The 27,254-nt window shown below is 46.5% G+C and overlaps 1 protein-coding gene across 3 annotated transcripts in view; it reads left to right on the top strand.

Annotated features, from left to right (window-relative positions):
• Nucleotides 1-27,254, top strand: part of aplp2 (amyloid beta (A4) precursor-like protein 2) — a 54,180-nt gene that overhangs the window by 14,923 nt on the left and 12,003 nt on the right. For 2 of the 3 annotated variants that reach the window (XM_053422610.1, XM_053422609.1), the window contains exons 2-11: nt 11,239-11,412; nt 12,469-12,598; nt 18,309-18,421; nt 20,200-20,435; nt 20,701-20,900; nt 21,345-21,512; nt 23,165-23,298; nt 23,567-23,641; nt 23,988-24,146; nt 25,855-25,983. In XM_053422610.1, coding sequence (XP_053278585.1) covers nt 11,239-11,412; nt 12,469-12,598; nt 18,309-18,421; nt 20,200-20,435; nt 20,701-20,900; nt 21,345-21,512; nt 23,165-23,298; nt 23,567-23,641; nt 23,988-24,146; nt 25,855-25,983 — 1,518 coding nt within the window. The remainder of the gene's footprint in view (nt 1-11,238; nt 11,413-12,468; nt 12,599-18,308; nt 18,422-20,199; nt 20,436-20,700; nt 20,901-21,344; nt 21,513-23,164; nt 23,299-23,566; nt 23,642-23,987; nt 24,147-25,854; nt 25,984-27,254) is intronic. The other variant, XM_053422611.1, reaches the window with a different exon arrangement.

The raw sequence follows: 27,254 nt of genomic DNA, 5'->3' as shown, positions 1-27,254 counted from the left end.
GTTAACACGCTTCAGATGCTTTAAACTGACATAAAAGAAAACTTGATCTCGTGCCACCCTTTGGCAGCTGCACTTTCTAATTCTAATTTTACACCTTCCGACCGGGATTATAACGATCAATGGAGGCATGTGTTCAGCGTATGACAAATGTATTGAGGAGCTGAAGAATGGACGCAAATACCAGTAGCAACTGGCCGCTAACACAGACGAACGGGTGTGAACGGTATGGAGACATTAGTGTTTGTTCTCTCTCGTGCTGTATTTGCATCCGATGCAAATCTGAAACTAGAATTTCGTCTTATTTCGGCGGCTGAAGTTTGCAGCGGGCGACTTGTGTTTACAGAAGCTAGCGGACAAACTCGCTGCGTGACAGTGGCGGACGTTACCAGGATCTCCTCTGTCAGTCCTGCTCCTGTCACGAAGTCAGGAAACAAACACACAGGATCACTGAGGTTTCTCTCCAAGTCAAAACATCTTCAAATCAAGTGGATCTGTGTCTGATCTTTTGTGCTTGTGCGTCATTGACTCTGGGTTCATGTCGCCTCTGCTCACATCTTTGACAAATGGCAGCACTAACCTCAATGTGTGGATCCAACTGGATCTGTTTCTAAAATAAGGTTATTTATTCATTTTATTTACATTTTGCACCATAAGTCTAGAATATCTCTTGTGTACATCCAGCCTTCGACCTGTCAGCCCACTGGGATGTTACCCAATGGTTTGTAAGCTACCTGCACCATCTTGGATCTTTTAAACCAGAATGAACCATATATGGGAGATGGGAGGGGGTGGAGCCTGGCTGGGAGCTCGTGTACACGGCATGCCTACCCACACCTGTGACCAGCACCCATTGGACAGTTCTAGCTGTCAATCAAACGGTATCCATGCCCCCAATGCATACGGTGCTTTCTTAATGTATTCGACTCAAATTTGAATCATAATTTGCTGCTTCACCCGGACTCTGTGTGGCGCTAACCTCCTGTGACACTTCCTGCTAACCGCCACTACTGAGCTTCTGATCACGGTTTCCCTCAGAACTCACGCGGTGACTTTCTGTCTGGTTAATATTTCAAAGAAGCCAGCGGGCAGATGGGGTTTTCTGAAAGCAGCCGTGAAAACGAGCGCCATTTCCCCCCCCCCGTTTAGCTGTGAAGTGAACACACAGCTTTGTGTGTTGTGTCTGTTTCTGCAGCATGCGTGTGCATCGGGACATGTATGTGCATCGGGACATGTATGTGCGGACCCTTGGAGCCGAGGGTCATTTTCATGTGTGCACACAATCACACGGCTTCGCTCCAAACGGGGCAGAGCAGCTGTTATTGTGAGCATCGTCCTCTGTGCCACTCGCTCAGCCTCACATCATTTGTGTCTCATATGCCAGTCTCTCACAACTCTGGCCTCATTCCCTTTCTGCATTCTGCTCTCTCTCTCTCTTTCTCTCTCTCTCTCGAATCCCCCCTCCGCTGCCGTTTCTTCTTTTCTCCTTCCTGTCTTTTTCGCTCTGTCGCTGTGAGCTTCTGATGATCTATCTCCCTGCCTTCTTCTCCCCCCTCCCTGCTCCACTTCTTCAATCTGCCTCTCTCTCTCTCTTTTCCCCCTCGTCTTTGCCCTCCTCTCTCTTTCCCCCCTCTGCCTCTCTTTCTCCTGCAGCCTCAATGTTCCTGCGTGTGAATAGCTGGGATGCTTTTGTAGAGGGGTTTCCATAGTGATGGGGCCATTTGAACCAGTCGTCATTCACGTCCGTTTACCGTTGGCCGGGAGAGAGGCCATGTTATCTCGGCCTGACACACAGGCAGACCTGCGCCGCTCAATCACACCGACTGTTAACTTGCAAACGGCGAGCTGCTCCACATCTTGTGGCTGGAGCTTGATGAGGAAGGCTCCTCGCTGCCGTTCATCTCTTCGTGCACGGAGCGAGGCGACATGAGGGCGACTCTCAGCCAATCAGTGTGCAGCTCAATCATAACTCTCCCTTGGAAACTGCTAGTGAGGTTTGTTTTGAGGTGGGACACGTGGAATATTGACACCAGTAAATAATTACCACAGAACAGGATCCAGTTAACTTTTCAGTTAATACATAACTCTACTGGATTTTCATTCACCCTTTTCCATTTGTTATTTTTACTGATATTAGGAAGTGGAACATTAACAATAACAATAGATGGGCTGAAATATGTATAAGAAATATATTAAAATAAATGTAGTAAAATAACTTAATGGAACTAAAACAAAGTATGAATTAATATAAAATAAGAATTTGTTTTATGTAAGCTAAGAACATAAATCCACATGTTTTCTGCATCATTTGTTCTGTAAAATAAAAAAATTATATTCATTACAATAATAAAGATAATGTTTTGGTAGCACAACATACAAACAAATAAAAACACTAACATTTTATTGCTATGTCTGATGGCCATATTAGTCAGTCAGCTCTACTTTGACCATTTTTATATTTCCGTATTCTAGTTCCATCTAAATTTAACAACTGGTGCTGTAAAGTTATTCTCTTAAATCAATCATTTACAGTCTTTTGTTTAATATTGGCACTTATTGTCAAAGTGTGACGTTCAACTCATTAGGTCCCAGTTTTATCTCTTCAAGGGGAAACTCATCAAGTGAGATAACGAGATCCAGTCGGATAAACTTGTATTTGAGAGCAAAAAATACATTTGAAATCCAATCAATTGATTCTCCTTCAGCCAGCGAGGATGAGTAATTCCTCCAGTAACAGGTGGACATTTCCTCAGCGAGTCTTCCTCGAATCCTTCATCACTTTGAAGTCTCCCGGCTCCATCGGCGCCGTTTCCCTCCTGAATATTTTGTTCCTTGGTTTGAGACATGAAAGGATATAATGGACACGGCTGCATCGGTGGTATTTTCGCTGTGGAGCCGCTAAGTACAGTCTCATTAACATAGGCAAGTTCAATCAAGCACAGGCTGAGCTCAGACCAGTACGGCCAGTACCGCTGTCTCCCCTGGTGGACGCAGGGTGTGTGGGGACAGTGCTGCTCTGCTCACTGGGACACAGCAGACTGTCCTGTCTGCTCCCGTCTGGGTATGAATGATGGGAGTTTAATGAGCCACACAGAGGTGACCGCTTGTGAACAGAGGCTTTATACACAGCTCTCTGTGGAGAATCTCCTCCAACTCCATAACGCTGCTTCCAGACAAGAACTGAACTCCAGCACATTCCCTGAAATCTTCTGGAGGGGCTGTAGCTACGAAACGCAAACATCTGAGTTATTTGCTCCGGACATTTTCCAGGAACATTTCTGCCCCGCCTCTAAAATGTCTTAATAATAATTTAGAAGAAGTGACTATTTATTTGAGTCACTTTCATTTCCTGCTTTCAGACTCAGACCCAGATCTGCTTTATAGTTTTAGAAGATCTGCATATGTCAACTCAAATGTCAGAGTCGGACTCTCTCCATGTTTCTAGGGACTTTATCCGCCTGGCCTCCGAGTGTGAAGTCCGTATAAGAGGAAGTGAAAAGTCAGTTTACGGGTAACTGTAAATTTCACAGATTCACGTCATTGTTTCGAGGAAATGACGCCGGAGCTGACTGGATGCTCTGTTCCTCAGAGTGTGGGGGCAGCTCTTGGCGCGGGGGCTTCACAGCGGTGGCTCATAGAGCGATCCCATACAGTCTGGAGACACTTCAAATGGCCAAAGACAAAAGGCCATTTCATTCAGACACAGGAGCTCATTTGCATTGCAGTGATGGGTTGCCCTTTTGATTCAGAGTCTAAAGAACATGACACCTTCCTCCCTTTTATTATTCTGGTTTTACTGTCTGCCCTCTCTCAGGGTGGGAGGTGGTGGAGGTGTTTGCCCAGAGGGAAAATGTCACTGTCCCTTTGTGGCGGAAATGTCCTCCCACCTCTCGGCCGTTATCTGCTGCTGTAGAGCTGTTTGTGTAGTGATGGTGTCGGTGGCTCCGGCTCCGGACTTCCCACGGTAGTTTGAAGAACAATTAAAGGAGCGTTTAGGACTTTTGATTTTAAGCAGGGAGGAATCTCTGACGCCTCTAGAATAAGCTTAAAATAAGATTATCTCTAAAGATCCTATAGATTCAGCCGGATCACTGAGGGACCAGGCAAAGCTCGGTGATAAACTGTATTGATGTAATATTAATGCACTGGTTTGGGAGTAGACACTGTGCCACATTGGATTCTTGGTGATATAACTGGTGTTATTTCAGTAATACTTCATCATCCGAATGATTTGTGTCAATATCCTCTGGAGCCCCATGTAACGAGAGGAGGATCTTCTGTTCTTAATATCTTATATAATGAGATATTTGACAGATAATTAACTTTTTTTGGTGTTTTCCATATTTATGATTTCTCTGAGAATAATCATTTCCCTCTCAGTGTTTGGAAAGTAGCTGCGTGGAAACGAGTGAATGGAATCTATAATTTTCTCCGTAGCAGCAGCTTTAATGTCCTGACTAAAAACTGCTCTGTGAAATTCTTTAATGTGAAAAACAGTAAACACCAGAGTCCGTTCCCCACTGAGCTCAGATTAGCCTGCAGGCTGCCTCACAGTAATGATGCCATTAAAGTAGATGAAAATGTCGTCTCTTCACCACCCTTTTTATTTTTGCACAGCTGAAAATGTGAAAAGAAAAATCCACAGAGGTGTTTTTCACGTCTCGAGACCAACAGAGATCTCTGCGACTCAGCAAAGTTCTCGTTAATCAGTGACTTACACTCCTGCTGTAATGACCCACCGGGGACTTTCAGCTCAGGATAGAATAAACAAGCATATGTTCTACTAAAAACTCTTATATAAAAGCTATCATAGACACTAATAAAGAAATTAAAATGCTGTAATTGCTTTGCTCCACTTATTAGCACAGCGTTGTGATTGCAGTGAACGCTGCTCCCTCATATACACATCAACAACCTTTATCGCAAGCAATAAGAAATGGAATTCAGTAATTGTTTGATGGGTCTACATATTGTGCATGTTTTCCTGCACATGCGTGTCAGGCTTTCTCACCACTGTCTATCTTATTTAAGCATTAAGTCACCACAGGGAAGGATTAGGTGGATTAACAGTGCCGGGCATTTCTCCGCAGAGTCACATGGACACTAAGCATTCTGGGAACCCACGAGTCCCGACCGGGGCCTCGTTCTGGAGCTGCTTTTAAAAGGGCCAGACTCCGAGGATGGCTTCACCGTGCCACCGCCAGAATTAGACACCGCTCCGTGAGGCCTGCACGCTTTTATGTTGACACCAGAGCTGATTGCAGTGGAGCTGCTTCTGTCTCCAGCTCAGGCAGTTCGCCGCGTGTTTGTCGGGAAAATGTCAGGAACCACGAGCGAACCTGTTCATTAGACCGTCTGGAGCTTTGTTTACAGTTTGTCATGGCTGTGCCAAAGTTACCGTCTCTGTGTCTGTATGGAGGATCACCACCGCGACTGTAAACCCCAGTGTTATGAAAATTATTGCTCCTCATTTATTCATTTCTCCCCCACTGTCACCTCGGTGTGTGTCCTTAGCACACACACACACACAAACACTACTGCTCACGCTTGTTCTGAGACCACACACATGCACAAACATTTATAAACACACACACACACACACTGTGGTTCACACTTCCCTTGGTGCTTGTTCTAAGACCACACACACACACAAACACACGTCCAGATCGGATTAGCTTCTTTGTGTCCTGCCCAGATACTGGTTGAAAGGTCACGTAATAAGATAATTTTTTTTTAAACCTCATTTATTAATACCACTTCCGTGTGTGTGTGTGTTTGTGTTAATCAGTGCCACTGGTCGAATGCTGCTTTCAGACATACACTGAACTCTGGACATTCTCTTGAGAGTATGTGAGAATGCAAAACATTTGCCAAGCTCGTAGAAGATGTTGGTGAAGACGTCAACTTGTTAAGACAGGATTCCAGAGCTTCTTGGTACAGGAACCGATGCCGAAGGCTGCAAACAAAATGATTTCTACTGCAGAACAGACGTTTTCCTGTTGACTTGAACTTGTCTGACTCTCCTGCTGCGTTGTTCTTATGAAAGGTGAAAGTCCAGAGAGAGTCCAGATCTAAATGTCCTGAAAACGGCTTTAGTTGCTCTTTCCTGTTTCCATTAAACCAACATTTCCTCCCTTTCACATCGAAAGGAAACTATTTTCTGTCTTTTATAAAAACAGTTTATACAGTCTCAAAATTGCCCGAGCTGAACCGTCAATCACAGTAAATGTAAAGCTCTAATTTGGTTTGTCAAAATTTCTTTGATTTGCAGTTATTACAGCAACACTTAGCTTTTCCCTGTGAATGGGTTCATCTGCACTCGGCTCGCCGTCGATCATCCACAGCAAGAAATGAAAGTCACGAATACATTTCAAATTATCTGTTAGACTCATGCGACGCACTGTGTTGAAGAATAACAAGTAAATCTATATTAAGTGTGAATCACAGCATGATTGATGGTGTCGTGTAATTCAGATGTCTGCAGCTCCTCTGCTTTAAGTGTTGCCTGGTAACGTTGTCAAAAAGAAACAAGTACAGATTTACCTCCTTGTGTGTGTGTGTTTCTGTGTGTGTGTGTGTGTGTGTGTGTGTCTGTGTGTAGGATACTCATTAGAGCAGCAGACTAAGTAGGTATATTTATCTGTTGCGAGAATAAAAAAGGCGTGCTTGGTGTGTGGACTGGATGTTCAACGCGTTATTTCCCGGCAAGCGCTGTCATGCCGGAGCTTGTTTTATGTGAAACTTGGCTCGGTGCACAGAGCAGGCTAATAAAACATGTTTGTGTTCACTGCTAGAGGCAGCGACAGACGGGCAGTGGAAACCAGTGAATTGATGCTCAGCCCACACGGCCTACGACAAGCTTCTGTGGTGGCAGGCCTCCCCCCCCCACCCCCCACACACCCCAGCCAGTGCCTCACGCTATTCTTTATTACATTACAGTCCGCGCTTATTTGGGAACATGTCAAACTGCAATGTCAAGTCAATCAGCGCAGTTGTTTATTTACCGTCTCAGCCGGAGCTCCCTGCCTCTCCCTTTTCTCCCAACTTCCACTCCCTCCCCCTTCTCCTCGGCCTTCCTCCCTCTCCTCCCTGCTGCCTGCACACAGAAGCAGGTGCTCACACGTACTCATGATATAACATCCCGCGGTGAGTCAGTGGCCCGACGCTGGATGAGTTTCATTTGTGAGGTGTGGCTGGAATTTGTTTTCCAGTGATGCCAAAACCAGAACTAATCCCATTTTAAGAACCAGAGCAAATGTATCAGCTAGAGCTTCAAATCCTCGTCAAATATATCCACATGACAGAAGGATTGAAAACATTAAGGATATGTTATTAGGACCTTATTGTATACTGAATAAATCTCAATAGATCAATCTTTAAACTTTTACATCTACATCCCACCTTTCTTTCTTTTCTTTCCGCCTTTCAAAATGTTGTTGATAACTCATCCTGTAAATCCCAGTTAATAACATGTGATTACAGACTTTGGGGAAATCCACAGCCGACGCTTAATGTCCTTGTAAATCCTCCAGATCCATTAGGCTGAATCATCACCAACAGCTCCACGAGTCTTCTGAGGCAGGATCATCAGTATCATCAACAGAGATCTGCATTAGAAGTCCATCAGGCGAAGAAGCTGCAGGACAAGTGATCCTGAAGTGCAGCTGTCACTGGAGATATAGAGTTCTTTGTTTCACCCACTTCTGAACTTTAAAAGAAGTCAGTGCCGGCACGAAGTTCTGCCCCCGAACCTCTGTTTCATGTGGAAACTCGACAAACTGCAGAAGCAAATTACTGTCATGTTCTTTCATGTGACCTTTAAGGAGTTCAGTCACATCAAATCAGAGTGAGAAGGCAAAAGGCAGTGTGCGGCCCACAGTTAGCTGCAGATTGTTCTCATCCTCGGCTTCTTTCTGTGTCTCAGGGCCATAAGGCAGATTTATGGTTTTTCTTCATTGAAGCTACGCCGGAGGTTCGCACAGTTACATTTTCGGAAGATGCACATCGGTTAACGGTGGAGGGTTCTGCACGTCTACGCATTCGAATTCAGCTTTTTACCGTCAATGGACAGCATCTTAGCAAGTCCCATGCTGACACACTGAACACATTGTTAAAAAATGCAAATGTCCAGGAGCCTGTTCATCTCAAAATGAGGTGTGGTCAGGCGGATTGTTTGCACTTTGTTATCTTTAGGAATCAGGAAGTGAGGAAGTCAGTACAGTAGTTCACTGTTATTTTAGGGAAACATTATCAAGATAGTAAAATGTGCTACAGGTGCACAACATGCTTGCACATTCTCTCTTACTCTGATTGGTTTATTCCATGTTCCACCCAAAACACACGTTTAACTCCAAACAGTGTTTTTCCATCAATTATCTAGTCTGTGGCTGTCCACCATCTTCTTCTTTGTCCCAACAAATGTCTCCTGTACTTCTCATAATAACAAGAAATTTCCATTGTGCTGTTTTGCTCCACTGCATTGTGTGTGCGGCGCTATAAGCTGTGTGCTCACTCACACTATCATCCATAAAGTTGTTACCAACCCCGCAGACAGTCAGACCTCAAGCAAGAACTTGTCTTCCACTCTCTAGTCCACCTGTTACCACATGGAGTTACAGCTCCCTGCGTTTCAGACCTTGCATCTAGATGTTTAAAATAAACCCTAAAGAGTGACCTCTCTTCACTCGACTGATTCAGTTTCATAACGGCTGATGGTATAATTGAGATGTGGGTGAGGTCTTGAATAAAAGTCTGAGTCATGACTGTCCAGGACTGAGTCACAGCCAGGTAATTCTTTATTTGTCAGATTCAAGATCAGACAGAAACTCTGGAGATGTCTCAAGAGCTAAGTTGCTTCTTTGTCGTGTGTGTCTGTGTTAAAGGAAGTCGGCTCCCCTTCAGCAGAACTAACTGCTCGGCCTGTGTTCTGGAGACCAGTTCTCCTTCTGGCTCAGGTAACAGGAGTGATGACAAAGGAGCCACAGATGAGAGGGAATACTTCTTCTCCCTTGCTGCTCCTCCTCGGGCCCTCAGTCATTTCTCAGGCTCTCCACAGCCTCCATGGCACTTTGCTTTGTCTGGCCCTGAGCGGCTCTCTCTGAAGTACTAAACGAGCATGTGACTGCAGATTTAAGGCAGTGGTATTTAACCACCTCCTCCCTGCTTCCCCTGCGATTGTCCCACTCGACGAGTTAAAGACACTGAGACTGAACCACTTCAGAGGAGTCAGGGAGGTGTCGGGAAAAAGCTCCAGCGCTTGTTTTTCCACAGCCGCAGAGTCTCGTTGTGGTCCGGCTGTCACTGCCTCGTTCTCTTCCTCCCGAACGTGCGTCTCTCCTTATCCCTCGTTCCCCCCCCCCCCCCCCCCCCACCTCTCCGCTCCTCTCGTACACCCAAAGCCAATCTGACAAAGGAATGAGAGGGAGGAGAGCAAACAAGCCTGTGGTGGTGCAGAGAGAGAGGGAGAGAGGGAGGAGTGGAGCGGGACAAAAACACAGAGATGGAGAGAGAGAGAGAGAGAGAGAGAGAAGGAAGGAAGGAGGGGAAATGAGGTGGAATCTGAGGCTGTTGTGCCTCCAGGATCAAATCAAGACAGTCCAGTGTGCGTTCGCTTCACTGCGTGGACGAACATGTGCCCGTGTGCCAGTTTTCTCTCTGAGTTTCGTTTGATGATTGTGTATCATATGTGTGTGCACGGGCACCAGTGCGTGTGCGGCTGAATGTATGCATGCATGTGTGTGTTTTTGCCTGGTGCGATATTCGGTTAATGTGTGTGTGTGTGTGTGCGTGCGTGCAGACTCGGCTCTGGCTGGCTCTGCAGCTCATCACACACCACAGCCAACTGGTGATTACACAGCACTTGTTTTGTCCTCGCTCTCTTCTGTTTGTCGCCCGTTATCAGCCTGCGAGCCTGCACAGAATCAGACCAAGAGCTTTGTCTAACACGCTGCTGCTCAAGTCTCCTGCTTCAGCTGGTTTTCCTCTCCGTGGCTCGGTGCTGCAGAGGACACAGCGGGCGTAGGTCCCAGCGATCAGTCAGACATTTCAGTCCAGCACTCATCTCTCTGGGGCTCCAGCCTTGTTTACTCAGCCTGACGACATTATGACAATGACAAGGGGATGGGTTCTGTTCCACTTCCTCTCTGGAGGCTCCCTGCTGTGTGTTTTTTGGATGGTTTGGATGCTAAGCAACCTTTGCCTTGCTAACGCATCAGAGTTCCCTGTGCCGTGACCCCCCCGAGCATCGGAAGGCATTAGCAGGCTGTGATTTATTGTCTCAGTGAGGAGCTGATGAGTTGAATGATGCTCGCCCTGCACAGAGTCATTTGAAATGCAATCATGGGAAAGCTGATTACACAGTGGTTTTGGACAGTCGGTGTCCACTCTCTGCAGAGTGGGGGGTGAAGGATGAGGCAGACTGGGTGCTGCTGCTTCCTGTTGCCTGGGCTCAGTAAATGATGATAGGAAGGACACCGGGGGGAGAGAGATAGCACATTTCCTCTGCTGCTCAAAGGGCCGGGAGGTAAACAAAGATGGGAAACTCACAGAAAGACGTGTTCTTTAACAAATCATGCGCTACTGCAGAGCACACATTTTCATTAAATTACATGTGTTGTTGTTGTTGTGTACATCTGAGGGGATAGTGGATCATCAACCCTTCGTGTTTACCTTGAGGAGTAAATGATCCACCCTTTGTGGAGAGACTCCAGTCCCAGGAGGTCTGAAGGAGCAAAGCTCTGCCCTCAGGAATGTCCTGGTTTGTGAGGCATGACGGACCCGAGTTTTCTTTCTCCTCTCTCCTGCTTCTCTGGCTGCAGCCTCCCAGTCAGTCGATGGGCATCAGAGCAAAAAAACAACCTTGTGCACAAATCCAATCAAACCCCTGCTTGTTTGACCGTCCACTCAGCCAGACATTCCCAAGGTGCATTTAATTTGTCTTGTGTCTGAGGCCCCCCCCCCATCCACCCTCCTGCTCTCTCAGCACTGCAGCATTGAGTTGCGGTAGCAGCCAAGTGTTGACAGGCAGGACTGATGATGTTTCTCCATCACGTCTTGTATAGTTACCCGCTGCAGTATGTGAGCAGAACCTGCCCTGTGTGTTCAGACTCAGAACCAGGCGGCTGTGTCAGGCTCATAACAGTGTTTATGAAAGATGTCAGCCAGAGAGCTCCAGGGCTTTTATGGGTTTTGTAATGATTGACTGCATTAACCCCCCGTCTCTCTCTCTCTTTCTGTCTGCAGGCACTGGCAGCCAATGCGGGCACAGGCTTTGCCGTGGCCGAGCCACAGGTGGCGATGTTCTGCGGAAGGCTCAACATGCACGTCAACATTCAGACCGGCCGCTGGGAACCCGACCCGTCCGGAACCAAGAGCTGCGTAGGAACCAAAGAGGGCGTGCTGCAGTACTGCCAGGAGGTGAGTCCCTGCGGCACAGACACACATCTAACCTCCAAATCCACCCAAACCAAATGTAACACACTCCCAATAAATATCAGTCCCTTACCATGCACCACATTTCTTTTTAAAGAAAGCAATATTCCCTGATTAGCCCCTTGATCCACATCCACACCTACATTTGAATGTTCAATTCCTGACCCACATCACATCCTCCACCAAGTTCTTTGGTATCAGTCCCTTAGTTTTTGCATCATCATGCTAACAAACCAACCATCAAACAGACAGGATGAAAACATAATCTTCTTGGCGGAGGTAATAACATTATATCTGCATCCGTCTTTACTGATTCAGGGTTTAATTCTTTAATTTGAAAATGTGACAAACCAATTTCACTTAAATGATAAAATGTGTCAATTTTTTTATTATTTTACAAGACATACAAATAACTGTAGTGATGTAAAAATAGAAAAACAAACAATTTAACATTTAAACATTTATAATCTAATAGGTAGGTGTTATAAAGGCAAAAGTTGAATCGGCTGACGAGATGGAAAAAAGTCAGTTTTCATTCCACTGTGATTTCTCATGAGGCTTTTGAGCTGCTCCTGACAGACGGACATTATTCTCGGGCGGCCGGCAGTTCAACACGCAGACCCTTCCTTTCGAGCTGTCTTTATAATTAAGGACATGTTTCTCCACATCATGTATATCCTCGCTCTTATTTACTTGTTCCTGCCGGTGTATCTCCCAACCCAGGAGGCTGCTGGTATTACTGTCGTGTTTTATTATGCAGCTGCCCGAGAAGAAAAGCGCCGCTGTAGATTTTTTCGAGCAGCCTTCTCTTCAAGCCTCAGTTGCATTTATTGATGGCATTTTAATGGCATTTGGGGAAAGAGTAAATTGCGTGCTCTTTCACGGTCGAGCAGATGGCATCTAGAGAGTAGAAGGCGCGGATTAAAGGATCCCTCTGATGCTCCGCTCATCGCACCTTCTCCCTCCGGCACACGTTGAGAAAGAAAATCATTTTCTCATTATCTGAAACACACTTTCTGCTTCTTCTTCTCCTCTCAACAGATGTATCCCGAGCTCCAGATAACAAACGTGGTGGAAGCCAACCAGCCCATTCGTATTGAGAACTGGTGCAAGAAGGAGAAGAAGGTGTGCAAAGGCCACGCCCATATTGTGGTGCCTTACAAATGCCTAGGTAAGCTTCGCCACTATTAAGTAAATCAAGGAAACCACTTAAAAAGACTGTAAATGGGCCTTTACATCAGCTGGTCCCCCATTGCACACACCAAATTCATTAAATATAATGAAGGAGAGATTATGAGGCATCTTAACCATAAGCAGAGGTGAAATGGAGCAATATTTGAGTCTGATTCAGTCGACTAATCCAGGCCTTGAGCTGCAGATGGAGCAGATCAGGGCTGAAAGCGGGGGCTAATGTCTCTGAGAGCAGATAGCTAAGGGCTAGACAGCTATTATTGCTGCGGAGGCTTGTTGAGCAATAAAGCACAATCTTATTTCCCCCGTAAGACAGTGGCCATAAACCCACACAGACACACAGGGTCATTGTGGGGGGGGGGGATCTGAGGGGAGGCCGGCTTTATAACTCCCCATTCCTCCCCTCGCCCGAGCCGTCGTACACACCTCTCCACCTGCTCTGTCTCCTGCAGGATGACTGTGATCAGCAGTGGCAACCTGGTTATACTCTGCAGAGGCCATGCACCTCTGTAGCCTCTGATTTACAGAAAAGAATTCTCCCGCTGCCTCTGACGGCGGCAATAACAGAGAAATAGATTTTCAGAAACACGGCTTCTTGATGCAATTGTCCAGTTATGCCAGCAAAGAAAAGAGAGAACATCTTCCTCTGTACGGCGAACGTTTCCCCTGCACTCTCCCCCTGTCCACAAGCCTCTGGCTGATTGAGTTGTGCCGCTCTCCGAGATGAAAAAGCCATTAGCAGTTGCACCGGACTGTGAAATGGGCTACCGTTCAAGAGCATTTTTGGCAAAGGCGGAGAGAAGGCTTTTGGGAAATTCATGGGACAGCAAACACCACAACTGGAGTGTCCGCTCGCTGGCCGGGACGGGAATACAGATGAGAGAGGCTCAGGCCCGAATTCTGACTCCCAAAGTTCCCCCCAGTGTGCTCTCATCTTACATCCTGAAGCTGTGTCTGTCTGTGTACCTGCCACACCTGATACCCTCGCCCCCCCCCCCCCCCCCCCCATGTCTTTACAGTGTTGCATCAATCAACAACCCGAGACCTCTAATAATGACTCAGCAACAGTGCCGTGACTGCCATTTAATTAAAACAATCCCATTACCGTTTTCTAGAGCGATTAAATGGCTTCATCGCTTGATTTTTGTCACAGTCGTTAAAGATCCGTGAACTCGAGCCCCATCGAACGCCAAAGGTCTCTGCTGCTCTGTCGCGTTTCAAACCAGGAGCCGGAGCCGAGGGAACAGACACAGATGGAGCAAGGAGGATAAACATAAGGTGCTGGCGAAGAGGAAGCTATCGCGAGGGTTTCAGCCTAATGATGTAATGGAGCGTGTAAGGGGGCTTAATTGGAGGGCTCTGATCACACACCACCAGACACGGCATGTCTCTGCCCCCGCGCTGCGTCTCACCTGGCCCGCTGTGTAATTTGTCAGACCCATCCGGCAATGATGAGAGCCGCTAAATGATTCATTATTTGTACCTTATATTCATCACCCTACATTAATTACAGCAGAATCAAAAGGAAAAGGAAATAGAGCAAAGGGAGGTGAGCTATAGCTTGAAGGATATGATTAAAAGGAGCCGAGCAGCAGCCATGTCAAGTTAATAGGTTCATATGAATAATGCAAAGGCCGGGAAAGAAGCTGGAGAGTGAGAGAGACGGGGTTTGCTGTGTCCCATCTTCACATGGCTCAGACACAGAGCTGCAGACCTTGTGCGTGCTTCCTGTCCCCAAACAATGGCTCCGCAAATGATTTTTCGTTCCATGGCATTCTAATCCCTGCAGCATGATGTCTTTATGGCGGATTAGTTTTTTAGTATTATGTCTGGAATGGTGGGAACAGTACAGGGCTGTTGTGCGACTGGTGTGTTGGTTTGTGTGCACGGGACAAATTAGCTCCTTGTTCAAAAGAGCCTCTGAGCAAAGTGTTTTCTGGGTAAACAACTGATTTCTAACTTTTTTATTGATAAGTGGCCGATATGAGAATTTCACAGACATATCTGCAGATTATAAAAAAAGCTCTTAGCTATGTTAAAGAAAGTGTGGGGGGGAAAAAACACACATGAAGATGCGTGTTTGTTATATAAATTCAAGTTCTATATTGTTATATGGTTGTATTTGTGCTTTATATTTATTATAAGTCATGAAGTTTATGGTTAAATTCTAAAATATCAAGCCTCAATTACATTTGACATAAGGATTTGAGAACTACATCTTAGGAATCACTGCTGAATTACTATTTAACGTATATATATAAGCAGATATCCAGGTAGATCCTCTTCTCACAACCACTGTAATCTCTCATTATCACAATAATTAACTTCTCCTTCGCTCTCATCTTGAACTCGTGCTCCTGTCCATCTCTATTTTCGAGGAAGTAGGAAGTCAGAACTTAATCAGTGACTTTTACGGATCTGACTCACACTTCTCTGTTCCTGTTGACTGAGCCTGTTGATTCAACAGAGGGCAGGGCGCACGGTGACAGCTGCTGATATCATCACAGGGGCCGAGTCCTGTGAGTGTGAATAAGTTGATAAGTGACCACACCTCGGGCCGGTTGTCCTCCTTCCCCCCCGGACGTGTTCCGAAATGAGCCTGAACTATGAATCACGGAGTCGATGGACTGACACGCTTCTACTTCATGATTATTTGTGAATCACAAATTGAAATTACGTGACAGGCAAAGCTTTCTAGGCATGTAATACAACGATGGTTAAGGATTAGAGTATAATGTAAACGTTCTTTTCTTTATGTAACATCCACCGACAGCTACCTCCTGGTTGTAGTCACGTCTGCTGCATGTAATCCCTTCATGTTGGCGGATCAGGTTTCTCCCACTTGAAAAAGCAAAAATCAAAGCAGCGCCCTGGAACCTGATATCAAGCTCTGACTGATTGCCAAAAGCAAACACTAGATAATAACTGCATCGAAGTTCATTTGTGTTTTATTAATATTTCATGATGCTTTTAAAGATCTTTGATATTCGTCAGTGGCAACAACTCAATGGTTAAGTGGTCAAATATTTAACAGATTGAACCATCAAGTGCACTTAACTTCTGTTATTTGCAATTTTTTTTAAGATCTCATTGTGATCTCCTCTGGAAAGCTCTCGAAACACGACAGCCGTGTGTGGTCCACCAGCAGATCTCAGTTTAATTGAATCCACCACCTCTCTGTACTGAAGGTGTCTCCTGTATCATTGTGTACCACATGATACCACCAGGTTCTCCTAGTGCAGCCGGGCGTGGGGGCTGGAGTGCGTCAGTGATAGAAAGGAGGTTAAAGGAAAGGTGGGTGAATAAAGGAGGTGGAGGGGGGGGGGGGTCAGAGAGAAAGACGAGTACATGCTCTCTCTCACACACACACACACACACACACACACACACACACACACACACACACACACACACACAAACACACACAGAGAAACACGCAGAGCACAAACAGCTGGCCTCCAAACACCACCATCCATCACCATCCGCAGTGCGACTGTGCTCAAACGTCCGCTTTGAAACCACCTCACAACCCAAGAGAGAGAGCGACAATGAGACAGAGAGACAGAGAGAGAGAGAGAGAGAGAGAGAGAGAGAGAGAGATGAAATGAAGAGGGAGCGTGTCAGTGAATGAATCCGTTTGCTTCCGGTGAGACAGAAATGGAGCCGAGCTCTCATTTCCTCTCCCTCGGTTTCACCCTGTGACGTTAATTGAGGGGGAAGTTAAAGGGAGAGAAGTCGTACTCAGATCCTTTTACGTTTCCAGATGCAACAGCAGCAAAACAATGTGAGAGGATTCTGTGACAAGGTCAGTCGAGGTCATCTATTCCAAATTTGAGTCATGTAAAAGTACAGGATTATTATTAAAACATTCCACTACCATATAAAAACGATTCCTTATGCAAATGACAACTTTCAGAGTTATTTTATGATAGAAAGACGGTCTGTGTGTATTTTCTCTGGGTATTCCAGCTTCCTCCTACAATACAAATACATGCAGATTGTTTATTTGAGTAAAACTTGCCCCGCCTCTCGCCTAATATCAGCTATGAATCTCAATCTGCAATGCGAATATAGCTGTCACCTAAATGGAATAAAAATCAAATGTTACCTCTTAAAAATGTATTGAAGCAGAAATGGTAGAATAAGAAGGAATTTAGTGTTTCCTCTTTAAAATGTCAAAAAGGATTTTAGACCTCAACGTGACACTTTTAGGTTTTTGTGTTGTAGTCCAAAGTCAAAATATATTCTGGTTAAAAAAAAAAAAGAAAAATATTTTCTTATTGAGAAGCTAGAATCAAATGATGTTGAGCATTTCCACCAAAATAATTAACTAATTCTGGATTAAACTCAATTAATATACCTATTAATCACGCCATGTTCATATTGAACCTAAATATGACAATAAAGACAATTTAATTATGAGAACTTTGGATTCATGGTAGATTTTTCTATCTTTAAATTCATCCCAATTTAAGAACACCTCTAATAAAATACCTAACTGTACATTTTACAATTTACAGTCAGAATTTTTTTTATATTACCTATGAAACTTATTAATGAACTGTTTCAGAGCTAATGATGACATGAGAAACTTTATCTTAGTACAGTACTTGAAATATTTTTAGTTACTCTCCTCCTGAGTAACTAAAAAACAGGGAGGCAGGGGCGGGGGGGGGGGTTAAGGCGAGTTTGTGTGGGGGGGGGGGGGCGGGGGGGGGTCACTGTGTCTCCTGGGCGGAGATGAGAAGCAGCTGCTGACTCCTCTGCTATTTCCAGCTCTCTCCTCTTCCTCTCCCACCCTCTCATTTTCCAAAACACTGCCTTGTCCTCCGCCCGGCTCACGTGAAGTCCTCCGGCAGCTCTCCCTCAGGCCGGGTCACGGTGGAACCACTGAACGAGCAGTTACAGGACAGATCCCAGCGTTGTGCTGAAACCTCCAGACCCTCATTTGTGTGTTTCCAATCCGCTCATTCCTCAGCCCCGCTGATCTCAGCCTGGACTTTGCCCTAAACCTTTCTAACAACCCCCCCCTTCCTTCCTTCCTTTTACTTGGTCCGCCTGACTCTCTTTCTGCCGGCGGTGTTTCTACCTGATGAACCTCGTCACACTTCCAGCCCATCAGCAGTCGCTGTCCTTTCTAATCTGTCTTTTGACTCCGGCAGCATATGCTTACACACGCATTGGTTTTCAACACAAAGCTATTCAGAGAAATTCAAGATGCCTTTCAAATCGTTTTAATTCTGCCGATCTGGCTCCTTGTCAGCTACTCTCCATGAATAAAACATATCAAATTGAATTCATAAAGCAAATGATATCACTGACTCACAGGGAAAGTCTGGGCCACGTGTATGAAACCTGATTTTCCTCCTGTACTGTTTTGACATTTGATTGACAGACGTGGCTACAGAGAATGGATGAATTCAGGTGCACGCCCAGGTGTCAGATACTGTAGTGAAATTACAGTGAAATTGAAAAGACCAGGGACTTATGAATTATTGAATCAGGCCCTTTTTTCCATTTATCTCATCTGCTATTCATTTTTTAGTCCCAGTAGGTGATTTATTGTTCTGGACCCAGGCAGGGTTGTAGAGCAGCGATCAGGCACAGGGGGGATTTGTGTGTGTGTGTGTGTGTGTGTTTGTGTGTGTGTGACTAACGGGCATATTGGTCCGTGTGATTTGCTTTTACAGTGGGCGAGTTCGTGAGTGACGTGCTTCTGGTTCCAGAGAAGTGCAAGTTCTTCCACAAGGAGCGGATGGACATGTGCATCAGTCACCAGCAGTGGCACGGCGTGGCCAAAGAGGTGAGGCAGGAAGGAAACAGTGGGAGGCTGTATCTCCGAGATAGCAGTGCAATGGGAAAATGATACTCCTGTGCTGGTGGGGGGGCGGTCTACAGCATTAGCTTAACTATAGGAAAATTAAATAACAAAATTCTGATTCCCTTCTCCCCTTCATCACACTTTCACTCTCTGCTCTCTCCTCCTCCCTCCCTGACATCTTTCCACCTGTCTCTGTGAGTCTCCCAGGGCCTCTGATCACAGGCCGACTGGGAACACTCACATTTCAGCTCCTAATCAGATTAGTGTTGTCCCTGTAATGCTACTAATTCCCCCGGGCAGCAACAGAGCCGGCCCCTGGGGGCCACTCTCACCATGACAGTGAGAGCAGCAGCTCATTGAGCCCGTCAAGCCTCTTCCTGAGTCTTACACCTCTTTTTAAAACAAAATGTGTCCATTTTAAACCCACTAAAAAAGGTGCTTGACTCATTTCACGTGGCCAGAAGGAGTGTTTGCCTTTCAATTTCTCTCCCCCGGCGAGTCATGTTCCATGTCGCGCACACGCCGTCAACTGAGCTGCTCTCTCACCTCGTTGTTTTGCCAAATTAGCGAGTTCAGGCAGGTGTCACGCTTCCATTACTGCTGATCTGAGCTGATTTAAATCCTGTGAGTCTTTCGACCCAGGAGTGAATGTCGATTGAATCCATTCCCATTGCAAACAAAAGCCAGTTTAAAAGGAGCTTTACTCTTCCCCAACATTTATTACAAATGCATCTACAGCCTGAAGATGGTACAAAACGCATGTTTGACCTATAGTTGACCAAAAAATGTGTTAGATCTGAGTATTTATACATCTTCCCAGTGAGAAGAAGATTCATAAACAATATCTGTTCTTAACCAACTGCCTCTGTGACGTCCCTAATCGACAGGGCCACTAATCTCATCTCCTCCTGCTGAGTTTCTCAGCGGCAGTGATTTAGACCGAGGCTGCGGCGGTGTTGAAAAATAGCACGAGAGTTAAAAGGACTGCCAGACTTTTTTGGAAGTGTGACCCATTAATCACTCCAGTCAGCATGTGACACAAGAACGAGCTATAAGAATCAGTGTGTCTGTGTTCGGCCGCCGGACAGATCTGTTTACATGTCGGGTGACAGCGAGCGGCCCGTGCTGCACCATAAGTCACAAAGTAAAAAACTGTAAACAACAACATTGAGACCACATCCCTCTAGTTCGTCCTGTAAATATGGGAAATGTCTAAAAACACCTCACATCTCATAATGCTGAAGAAAGTAAACAAGCCCCTTTGCACACATCCATATCGAGAGTTCTTCCATATCCCATCCTTCCATCACATTTCATAGTTGTCTCTTCTGTAGTTTTTGTGTAATCCTGCAAACTGACAATCAAACATGGACAGAGGGGGGGCGGGGGAGGGGATTTTTTTGTGGGGCATTGATAGCTCACCTGGTTAATCAGGGCAACTTTGACCCAAAGTTGAACATTTGGTCAAATCAACACTGAAATATTCATTCTGCTGTAAATATTGTTTCCTTGAGGAAGAAAGCACCACAACTTGTTGATTCCCGAAGTATAAATTATGGGGAAAGTATTGGTTTGAAACATCTAGGGAATTATTCCTATAAAGGATGAAACTGAATTGATTTAACTTCACATGCTCCTCCATCCATCTCTATGATCTGTTGATGAATAAATAAAGCTCACGTCGGTGCCTCAGAGCAGTGAAGCCCTGTCGCCATGTTCCGTAGATCTCACCTGTTTCTCTCTCCCTCTGTCCCCGTCAGGCCTGTGCCAAGAGCACCATGATGCTGCACAGCTACGGCATGCTGCTGCCCTGTGGCATCGACAAGTTCCACGGCACCGAGTACGTGTGCTGCCCCTCCTCTCGCATGGTGGAGACCGCCCCGGCTTCCCTGCCCTCGCAGGAGGACGACGACGAAGAGGAGGAGGAGGTGGAGGATGAGGAGGTCGACGAGATCACCGAGGCCGACCTGGAAGAGGAGGATGCCGTAGAGGACAGGTGGGCAGCGGTGAAAGAGGGGGAAGGGTCCGTGTGGGGTTGTGCTCATGGTGGTGGTGTGTTCAGATATTGCAAGTTTAATATGCGCTCTCTTGCGAAGGGCAGGTATAACCAGCCATCTGGATGAAATACAGCACTGTGACATTGACCTATGGCAGCTGCTCTGCCTCGTTTGATAAATCATTCCTCTTCCTGGCGTCCACCCCTTCACTCATTACTCCCCGCCTCCTCTCCTCCTCTCCTCCTCTCCTCCTCTCCTCCTCAGTGAGACGGCACCCGAGGAGCAGCCCACACAGAGGGAGGAGCCGCTGGACGAGGACGAGGAGGACGAGGATGCGGAGGAAGATGAGGAGGAGTACCACTATGTCTACGAGGACGAGGAAGTGGAGAAGGAAGAAGAGGATGAGAGGAAGAGCAAAATGTCAGAGAGCCAAGATGAGGACAAGACTCTGCAGGAAGTGAAAGGTTTGTAATGAGCTGTTTAAAATTATAATATAGCACCCCCCCACCACCTCTCTCTCTCTCTCCCCCCTGCCCTCACCCCTCTCACCCCTTCCTTATTGGCACTTTGCCTACCACTTAAATATGATCAAACCCTTTCAACTCTTAAACTACAGTCACTTACCTTCACATCTCAGCCAGACTGTAATAAGATGAGTGTGTGCATTAACATTTACCCTCCTCCTCATCTCGCAGCAGACACTTTGATGTACTGTTCTTCTGCATCAGGGGGCAAGGACACGTCTTGCTGCCTTGTTTGCAGCCAAACTGACGCTAAATCCTTCTCATCACATTCACAAAGCAGTTGCTCCCACATGTTTTATCCTGATCGTAGACGTAGCGGTGTTAGAGTGGAATTTAAGTGCTGCCCCTAGTGGCCAGATGATCTAACGAGCTGTCCCCTGGCAGCGGTGTGCACCCTGGAGGGTGAGACCGGCCCCTGCCGTGCCTCCATGCCCCGCTGGCACTTCGACATGAGCCTGGGGAAGTGTGTGCGCTTCATATACGGGGGCTGCGCCGGCAACCGCAACAATTTCGACTCAGAGGAGTACTGCATGGCCGTGTGCAAGCGCCTGAGTAAGTCTCACGTGACCGAGGCCGGTCTGACAACACCCCCCCCCCCTCTCTCTCTCTCTGTTTGTCTCTTTCCTGCTGACCCTGAAAACTCTAGTAGACGATAGGTAGATCATAAAGGTTTGGTCTGGTGCTGACTCGTGAACAGATCACATGATGTCACCATCACCTCAACATTCACGACTGAGTTCCCTCCACAACATAATTTTCTATTATTTTACTATCCCACTGAAATGCTGTTATTTATTATTTTAATTATTGTAACGTTTTGATTATTTTCCTCATTAATCGTTTAACCTACATCTGAAATTTACATGTCAATTATAAATCAAAATCTCCTAGAGCCAAATATGAAAAACACATTTATATCCAGTAACAATGACAGTAACAGATTACAATCCAAATATATGATATAAATAATTGTCTAATACAATTGATCAAATTGATCGCTCATTATTGAGCATTAGTCTGAATTAATATTCCACTGGATTGGACCTGTATCGTATATATTAACTATCATATTGAAATAATTTAAACTTATATTATGGTTTAACTCTAAAGTTAAAAACATACTTGAATACAATTATTGGATACTGTTGAAACCTTGAGAAAATTCTTTATTCAGGAGTTTCTTTGGAACCAACTAATTTGTCGACTGGCAAAATATTCGAAAGTGTAAAATATTAAAATATGATATTGAATCTTTCATTAAATTCATTTTTTTCTCCATTTATGACACACATTCAAATTTTGAGTTACTTGATAGAAATCCAATAAGATTAATTTTCCGTTTCCTTTGCTTTCCTCCTGTTGTTCATTAATATGCATGATAACATCTCACAGAGTTTTCTGTCCTCTTTGTTTGCCCGTCAGTGTTTACCTCTTCCACTGTGTCCACGTGTCTGTCAGCAGCCTGTCTGTGTGTCTGTCTGCTAGAACCCCCCCCAGCACATGTCAACAAGAGCCGCTCTTCCATCAGTTCAGACTCAGTTCATGGCCATAAGCAATTGGATTTTACTTTGGATTTTACTTCAAAAAATGAAATGATTTTCGGGGTTGAAGCAGTAACGTTAAGAGGAGGATATATATATATATTTATCCGTTGATCCACCCGTGCTGCCGTCCTGTTTTTGATGGGGGGGGGGGGGGGTGAAGTTGATGAGGTCTCATCCGCTCGCCAGCCGGGAGCCTTGTTGTTTTTTGGGAGTTTCAGCGACGCAGGGAGCGAGTCTTGCGTGACTGTAAAGCAAAGAAGCCAGAACTGAGCCCCGTGGCCCCGCCTCAGATGACCCAGCCGTCAAACACGGAGATATTTCCATTAGTGTTGGAAACGCGGCCTGTCAGCAGAAAGCCGACGGGAAGATGAGAAGAATTCAAAAGGAGAGACTGTCAGATTCCCTTAAATTCATCAGAGTTCAGGAGGTTGGAAGAACGCCAATGAGAGGAGTGCTTCTGTGAGGATCTTTGTCTAACTTCAGTCTGCATTCCACTTTCTACTGCTCCTCTCTCTGTGTCCCGTTGTGTGTCTGTCTGTCTCCGTGTCTCCGCCTAACTGTGGTGAGTGGACTGGATGAGCCCGTCTGTCTCTCTCTCTGCTTGTCAGTCCGCCGGGTTGTCAGTTTGCAGCCACTCACCGTCTGCCTCTGAATCCACAGCCGTGCCCCCGACTCCTCAGCCCACCGATGATGTGGACATCTACTTTGAGACGCCGGCCGATGACAAGGAGCACAGCCGCTTCCAGAGGGCCAAGGAGCAGCTGGAGATTAGGCACCGCAATCGCATGGAGAGGGTGAGTGGGCAGGTCGAGGCAGGATGCTACTTACCTGATTGAAGAGGCAATAAGTAAGACTCATGATGACATGAGCGTCAAATCCAGAAAATCAAAGAGGACTGTGCTTAGTTTCTGGAACAAAGACATTTCACCGAAACCTACAGCAAAAGGCTTTTGATCCAGAAACTACAAATCAATGCTCATTCACTAAAAGCAAAGAAACTGTCTCAAGCCTCTTGGCATCTCGCTTCATTTTGTCTCCCTCTCTCTCTCTCACACACTCCAGGTACGAAAGGAATGGGAAGAGGCTGATCGCCAGGCGAAGAACCTGCCCAAGGCTGAGAGACAGACACTGATCCAGGTGAGACACTGATCCGTCCCCCTGGGAGTCCCCCTCCTTTGTCCCGTTGTCCCGGGTGTGAGATGTGCCGGCTTCCAGACACTGGATCCCTCACTCCCTACATTAAATATCTCTCTTCCCCCCGGCTGCTCTATCTTTATCGCTCTGAGGCTAAATTAGGGCAAAGCCTGAATGGGGAGACTTCTAAATGAGTCCCCGAGTCCCCCGACGAGCCTTCCAGGCGACAGGACTGAAATCGAGACCTGTTCTCCTCTGTTTGGTTAAGGAGGCGCTGAAGGAACTCTGGTGTCTCACACTGTTTAAAGTGCATGTACATATTTATATGTGCGTTTGATTTTGTTTGCAGCACTTCCAAGCCATGGTGGAGTCCCTGGAGGAGGAGGCAGCCAGTGAGAAGCAGCAGCTGGTGGAGACTCACCTCGCCCGGGTGGAGGCCATGCTGAATGACCGGCGCCGTCTGGCCCTGGAGAACTACCTGGCCGCGCTGCAGGCCGACCCCCCCAGGGTAAACACCACGCGGCGGTGCATCTTTCATCCTCTCCTCACCTCCCTCCCTCCCTCTGTCTGTTGTGCTCTCCCTCTCTCCTCAGTCCATGCCCAAACACATTAAAGGCCAATGTATGCTTCTGCGTTTTGACGGACATGGACAGATAGGACCGCCCTCTCCAACGTGGAACGCCCTCTCCGTGCCTCTCCGAGGCTCCTCGGAGAGCTTTTCGTGCCGCGCTCATTTTTCTAACTATACGTCGAAATGACGGACAGCCCACGGATAGCACTTGGCTGTGATTGGTCCGCTAACGCCAGCATTTCGGAATGGAAACTTCCTGTTCCATTCCCTACATCACAATAAACCAAAATCACAACTACGACTCTATGATTAATGTGACAAGTGTGTTAAGCCAGCGGCGTTGTCCGGCTGACGGTGGCTGGTTAGAGCACTTACAGCATGTGTGTACGGTCACATGAGGTTATAACGAACTTTGATAACGGGGGTAGCGGGCTAACCACCATGCTAACTGCGGTGGGAACAGCGCACAAACCCGCTGACTTTAATCCCACGGCTCATGACACTGTTTCTCAAACACCGTCAGGTTAGAAGCAAACACTTGGTAGTAGTTAGTATCGGGTGTCCCTGCTGACTGTGTGTGGAAGCTGGGGGGAGCTAGCTGCCTCCGTGTAGCTTCAAGCTGTTGCAGCTGTTGAATTAGCAACGCAGTTTGGAAACAAGACCGGGGAACCGCTGCGCTAAGACACGATAACAAAAGCCTTTTGACCCGCTGGGTGTCACTTTATTTCAGCAAAAACTGTCGCGTCATCAACATCCTTTTTCTGTTAGTTGCCATCGTTCACTGTGTGTGAGGAGCCGGGAGGACGTAAATAAACCAGCGTGGACTTCTTCTATATACCTCATGAGGTAGGCTTGTCTAAGCTCGACTTCCGTTTCGCCATCTACTGTTCTGGCGGTGAATTGTTTTCACAAGAAAAAGGCTCGTAGAACTATAAATCAAAAAGGGTCCGTCCGATCCGTCCGTCCGTCATTCCGAAACGGACTCGGAGAAGCATACTGAGGCCTTTACACACACTCACACGTGTCTGTCACACCTCGCTCGGCCTCACACTACTTACAGCCTGTGGCTAATCTCATATCCTTTGAAAAGACCACAATCCTGCAGGAGCACAAAGTCAATCACATTTGAACCCTCAGATATTATCCTCCTCTGACATCTGACTCTTTGATATAATTCCTTTTTCTAAATTATCTTTCGATCCTATAGCCTGTCGGTCCTGACTCAAAGTCCTAGTTTGTGACTTGCTGCCCAGAGGGAATAACTTTCATACATTTATTTTGAATCTATGTTGCCTCTGTTTTATCTCCAGCTCTTAATTGTTGATTGCATCTTCTGTAGTATGACGGTGTTTCATGAGGTGCTGCAGAAGATGACGAGGCTGACATCACTTCTGTGTTACCTCTGGACTTTAGTAATGAAACCGTCAGGACATGTTCTCAACAATAGGAACATTTCCAGAGCGTTCAGGCAGAGGGGGGCGTCTGAGTAGAGCGGCAGCACGTGGGGCACGACATGTACATGCATTGAAACCGGTGTCGGCCCTTATCACTAAATACAATCATACTAAAAGTCTGTATCACACGATTGGTTGTGAAGCTGCCACGCGACACTACTAATCATGCCCCCCCCCCCCCCCCCCTTTAGCCCCACCGCATCCTGCAGGCCCTGAGACGCTACGTCCGTGCGGAGAACAAAGACCGTCAGCACACGATCCGACACTACCAGCACGTCCTGGCTGTGGATCCTGAGAAGGCTGCTCAGATGAAGTCACAGGTCAGTGTTATCAACTAATCAAACTAATCAATCCATTACTCATATTCATCTTAGAGCAATGTAAGACAGCATAAAGCGTAAAATCGTCCCATGTGAGAAACTGGAACTAGCAAGTACTTTAGCATTTTGGCTGGAAACACTTATCTTAGATTTGCACAGTTAATCGTGAACCAACTGTGTCGTCCTTCGGGTCTGTGCACTTCATTTTTTCATCCTTCCCAGCCTAGTTATGACAATAAAGATGTTCTGTATGAGAGGCATCGAATCTGAAACCTCACGCTGAGCCACTCCAAGATCTCACACTCCTCCTGCTCCTGCTCTGACAGGGGGAGGATAATGATGTCTCAGCCTCTCAGGTCCTGTTTTCTAAGTGCGTAGGAGGTGGAGAGAGAGAGAGAGAGAGAGAGTGTGTGTGTTTCTCTGAGTTGAAGCCCGGGAGGAGAGAGGAGGCTTGTCAGAGGGAGGGGGAGAGGGGAAGGGAGGGAGGGCGTTTCATTCACTTAAGCCTCAGCCCCGAAGATTAAAATTGCGCAGGTCTTGTGTAATGCTGGACTCTGAGCCGCTGCACGGGGACTTGGCTGCAAGAAGCTCCTGCGTTAGATGTACCCGCCCGTGTGTGTCAGTGCCCTTTGACACCATTTATAGTTGTTCTCAAGCATCACAACAACACAGGGAGGAGGAAGAGGAGGTAGAGGAGGGTTGCTGTTTAGATGAATTGTGGTGATTAGGGAGCTGGTGAGTGCGGAGCCATGAGGAGAGAATCTGTGTTGTGTTGCTTTCACTGTGTTATTGTGTTGATTCCCTGCTCGTCTCTTCACTGAATCCTGCAGCAACATCAAATCTGTCTGTTCAGTTCAGTGCAGCTTGCTGGTAGATTTGGCAAAACCGTCCTCTGACGTTTTGTTCTTAATATAACCGGGACTTTCTGTTTTCCTAACAAAGCTTCACCTGTTAAGTTGAGGCTGCTCGATGCAGGGAAATCTAGATTCCAGCCGTGGGAGGTATATATAATCTTTGCAGGGTTGTTTGTCTATTGTGCACAGGAAGGTGCCAGAGAGGCTGCAGCCCGCCTCTCAATGGGGTAAAGGTGCATTACTGCCATCTGTGGCTGGCTCCGGTGCACTGCAGCCATGTGTCCGAGGATTCAAAAAGTCAACCATCACGGTGGGAAATAACCACCAGTTACCTGCCAAGAGCCGCTCAGTGGCCCGGCGCTCTTCATATTCTGCCAAACACTTTGGCAACGGAGATGTGGAAATGTTTCTCCTCGA

Source organism: Pleuronectes platessa, chromosome 5 (genome assembly GCF_947347685.1).
Source record: "Pleuronectes platessa chromosome 5, fPlePla1.1, whole genome shotgun sequence".
Taxonomy (NCBI): Eukaryota; Metazoa; Chordata; class Actinopteri; order Pleuronectiformes; family Pleuronectidae; genus Pleuronectes; species Pleuronectes platessa.
The sequence above is the reverse complement of the archived record's forward strand: the minus strand, read 5'-3'. Positions and strand labels throughout refer to the sequence as shown.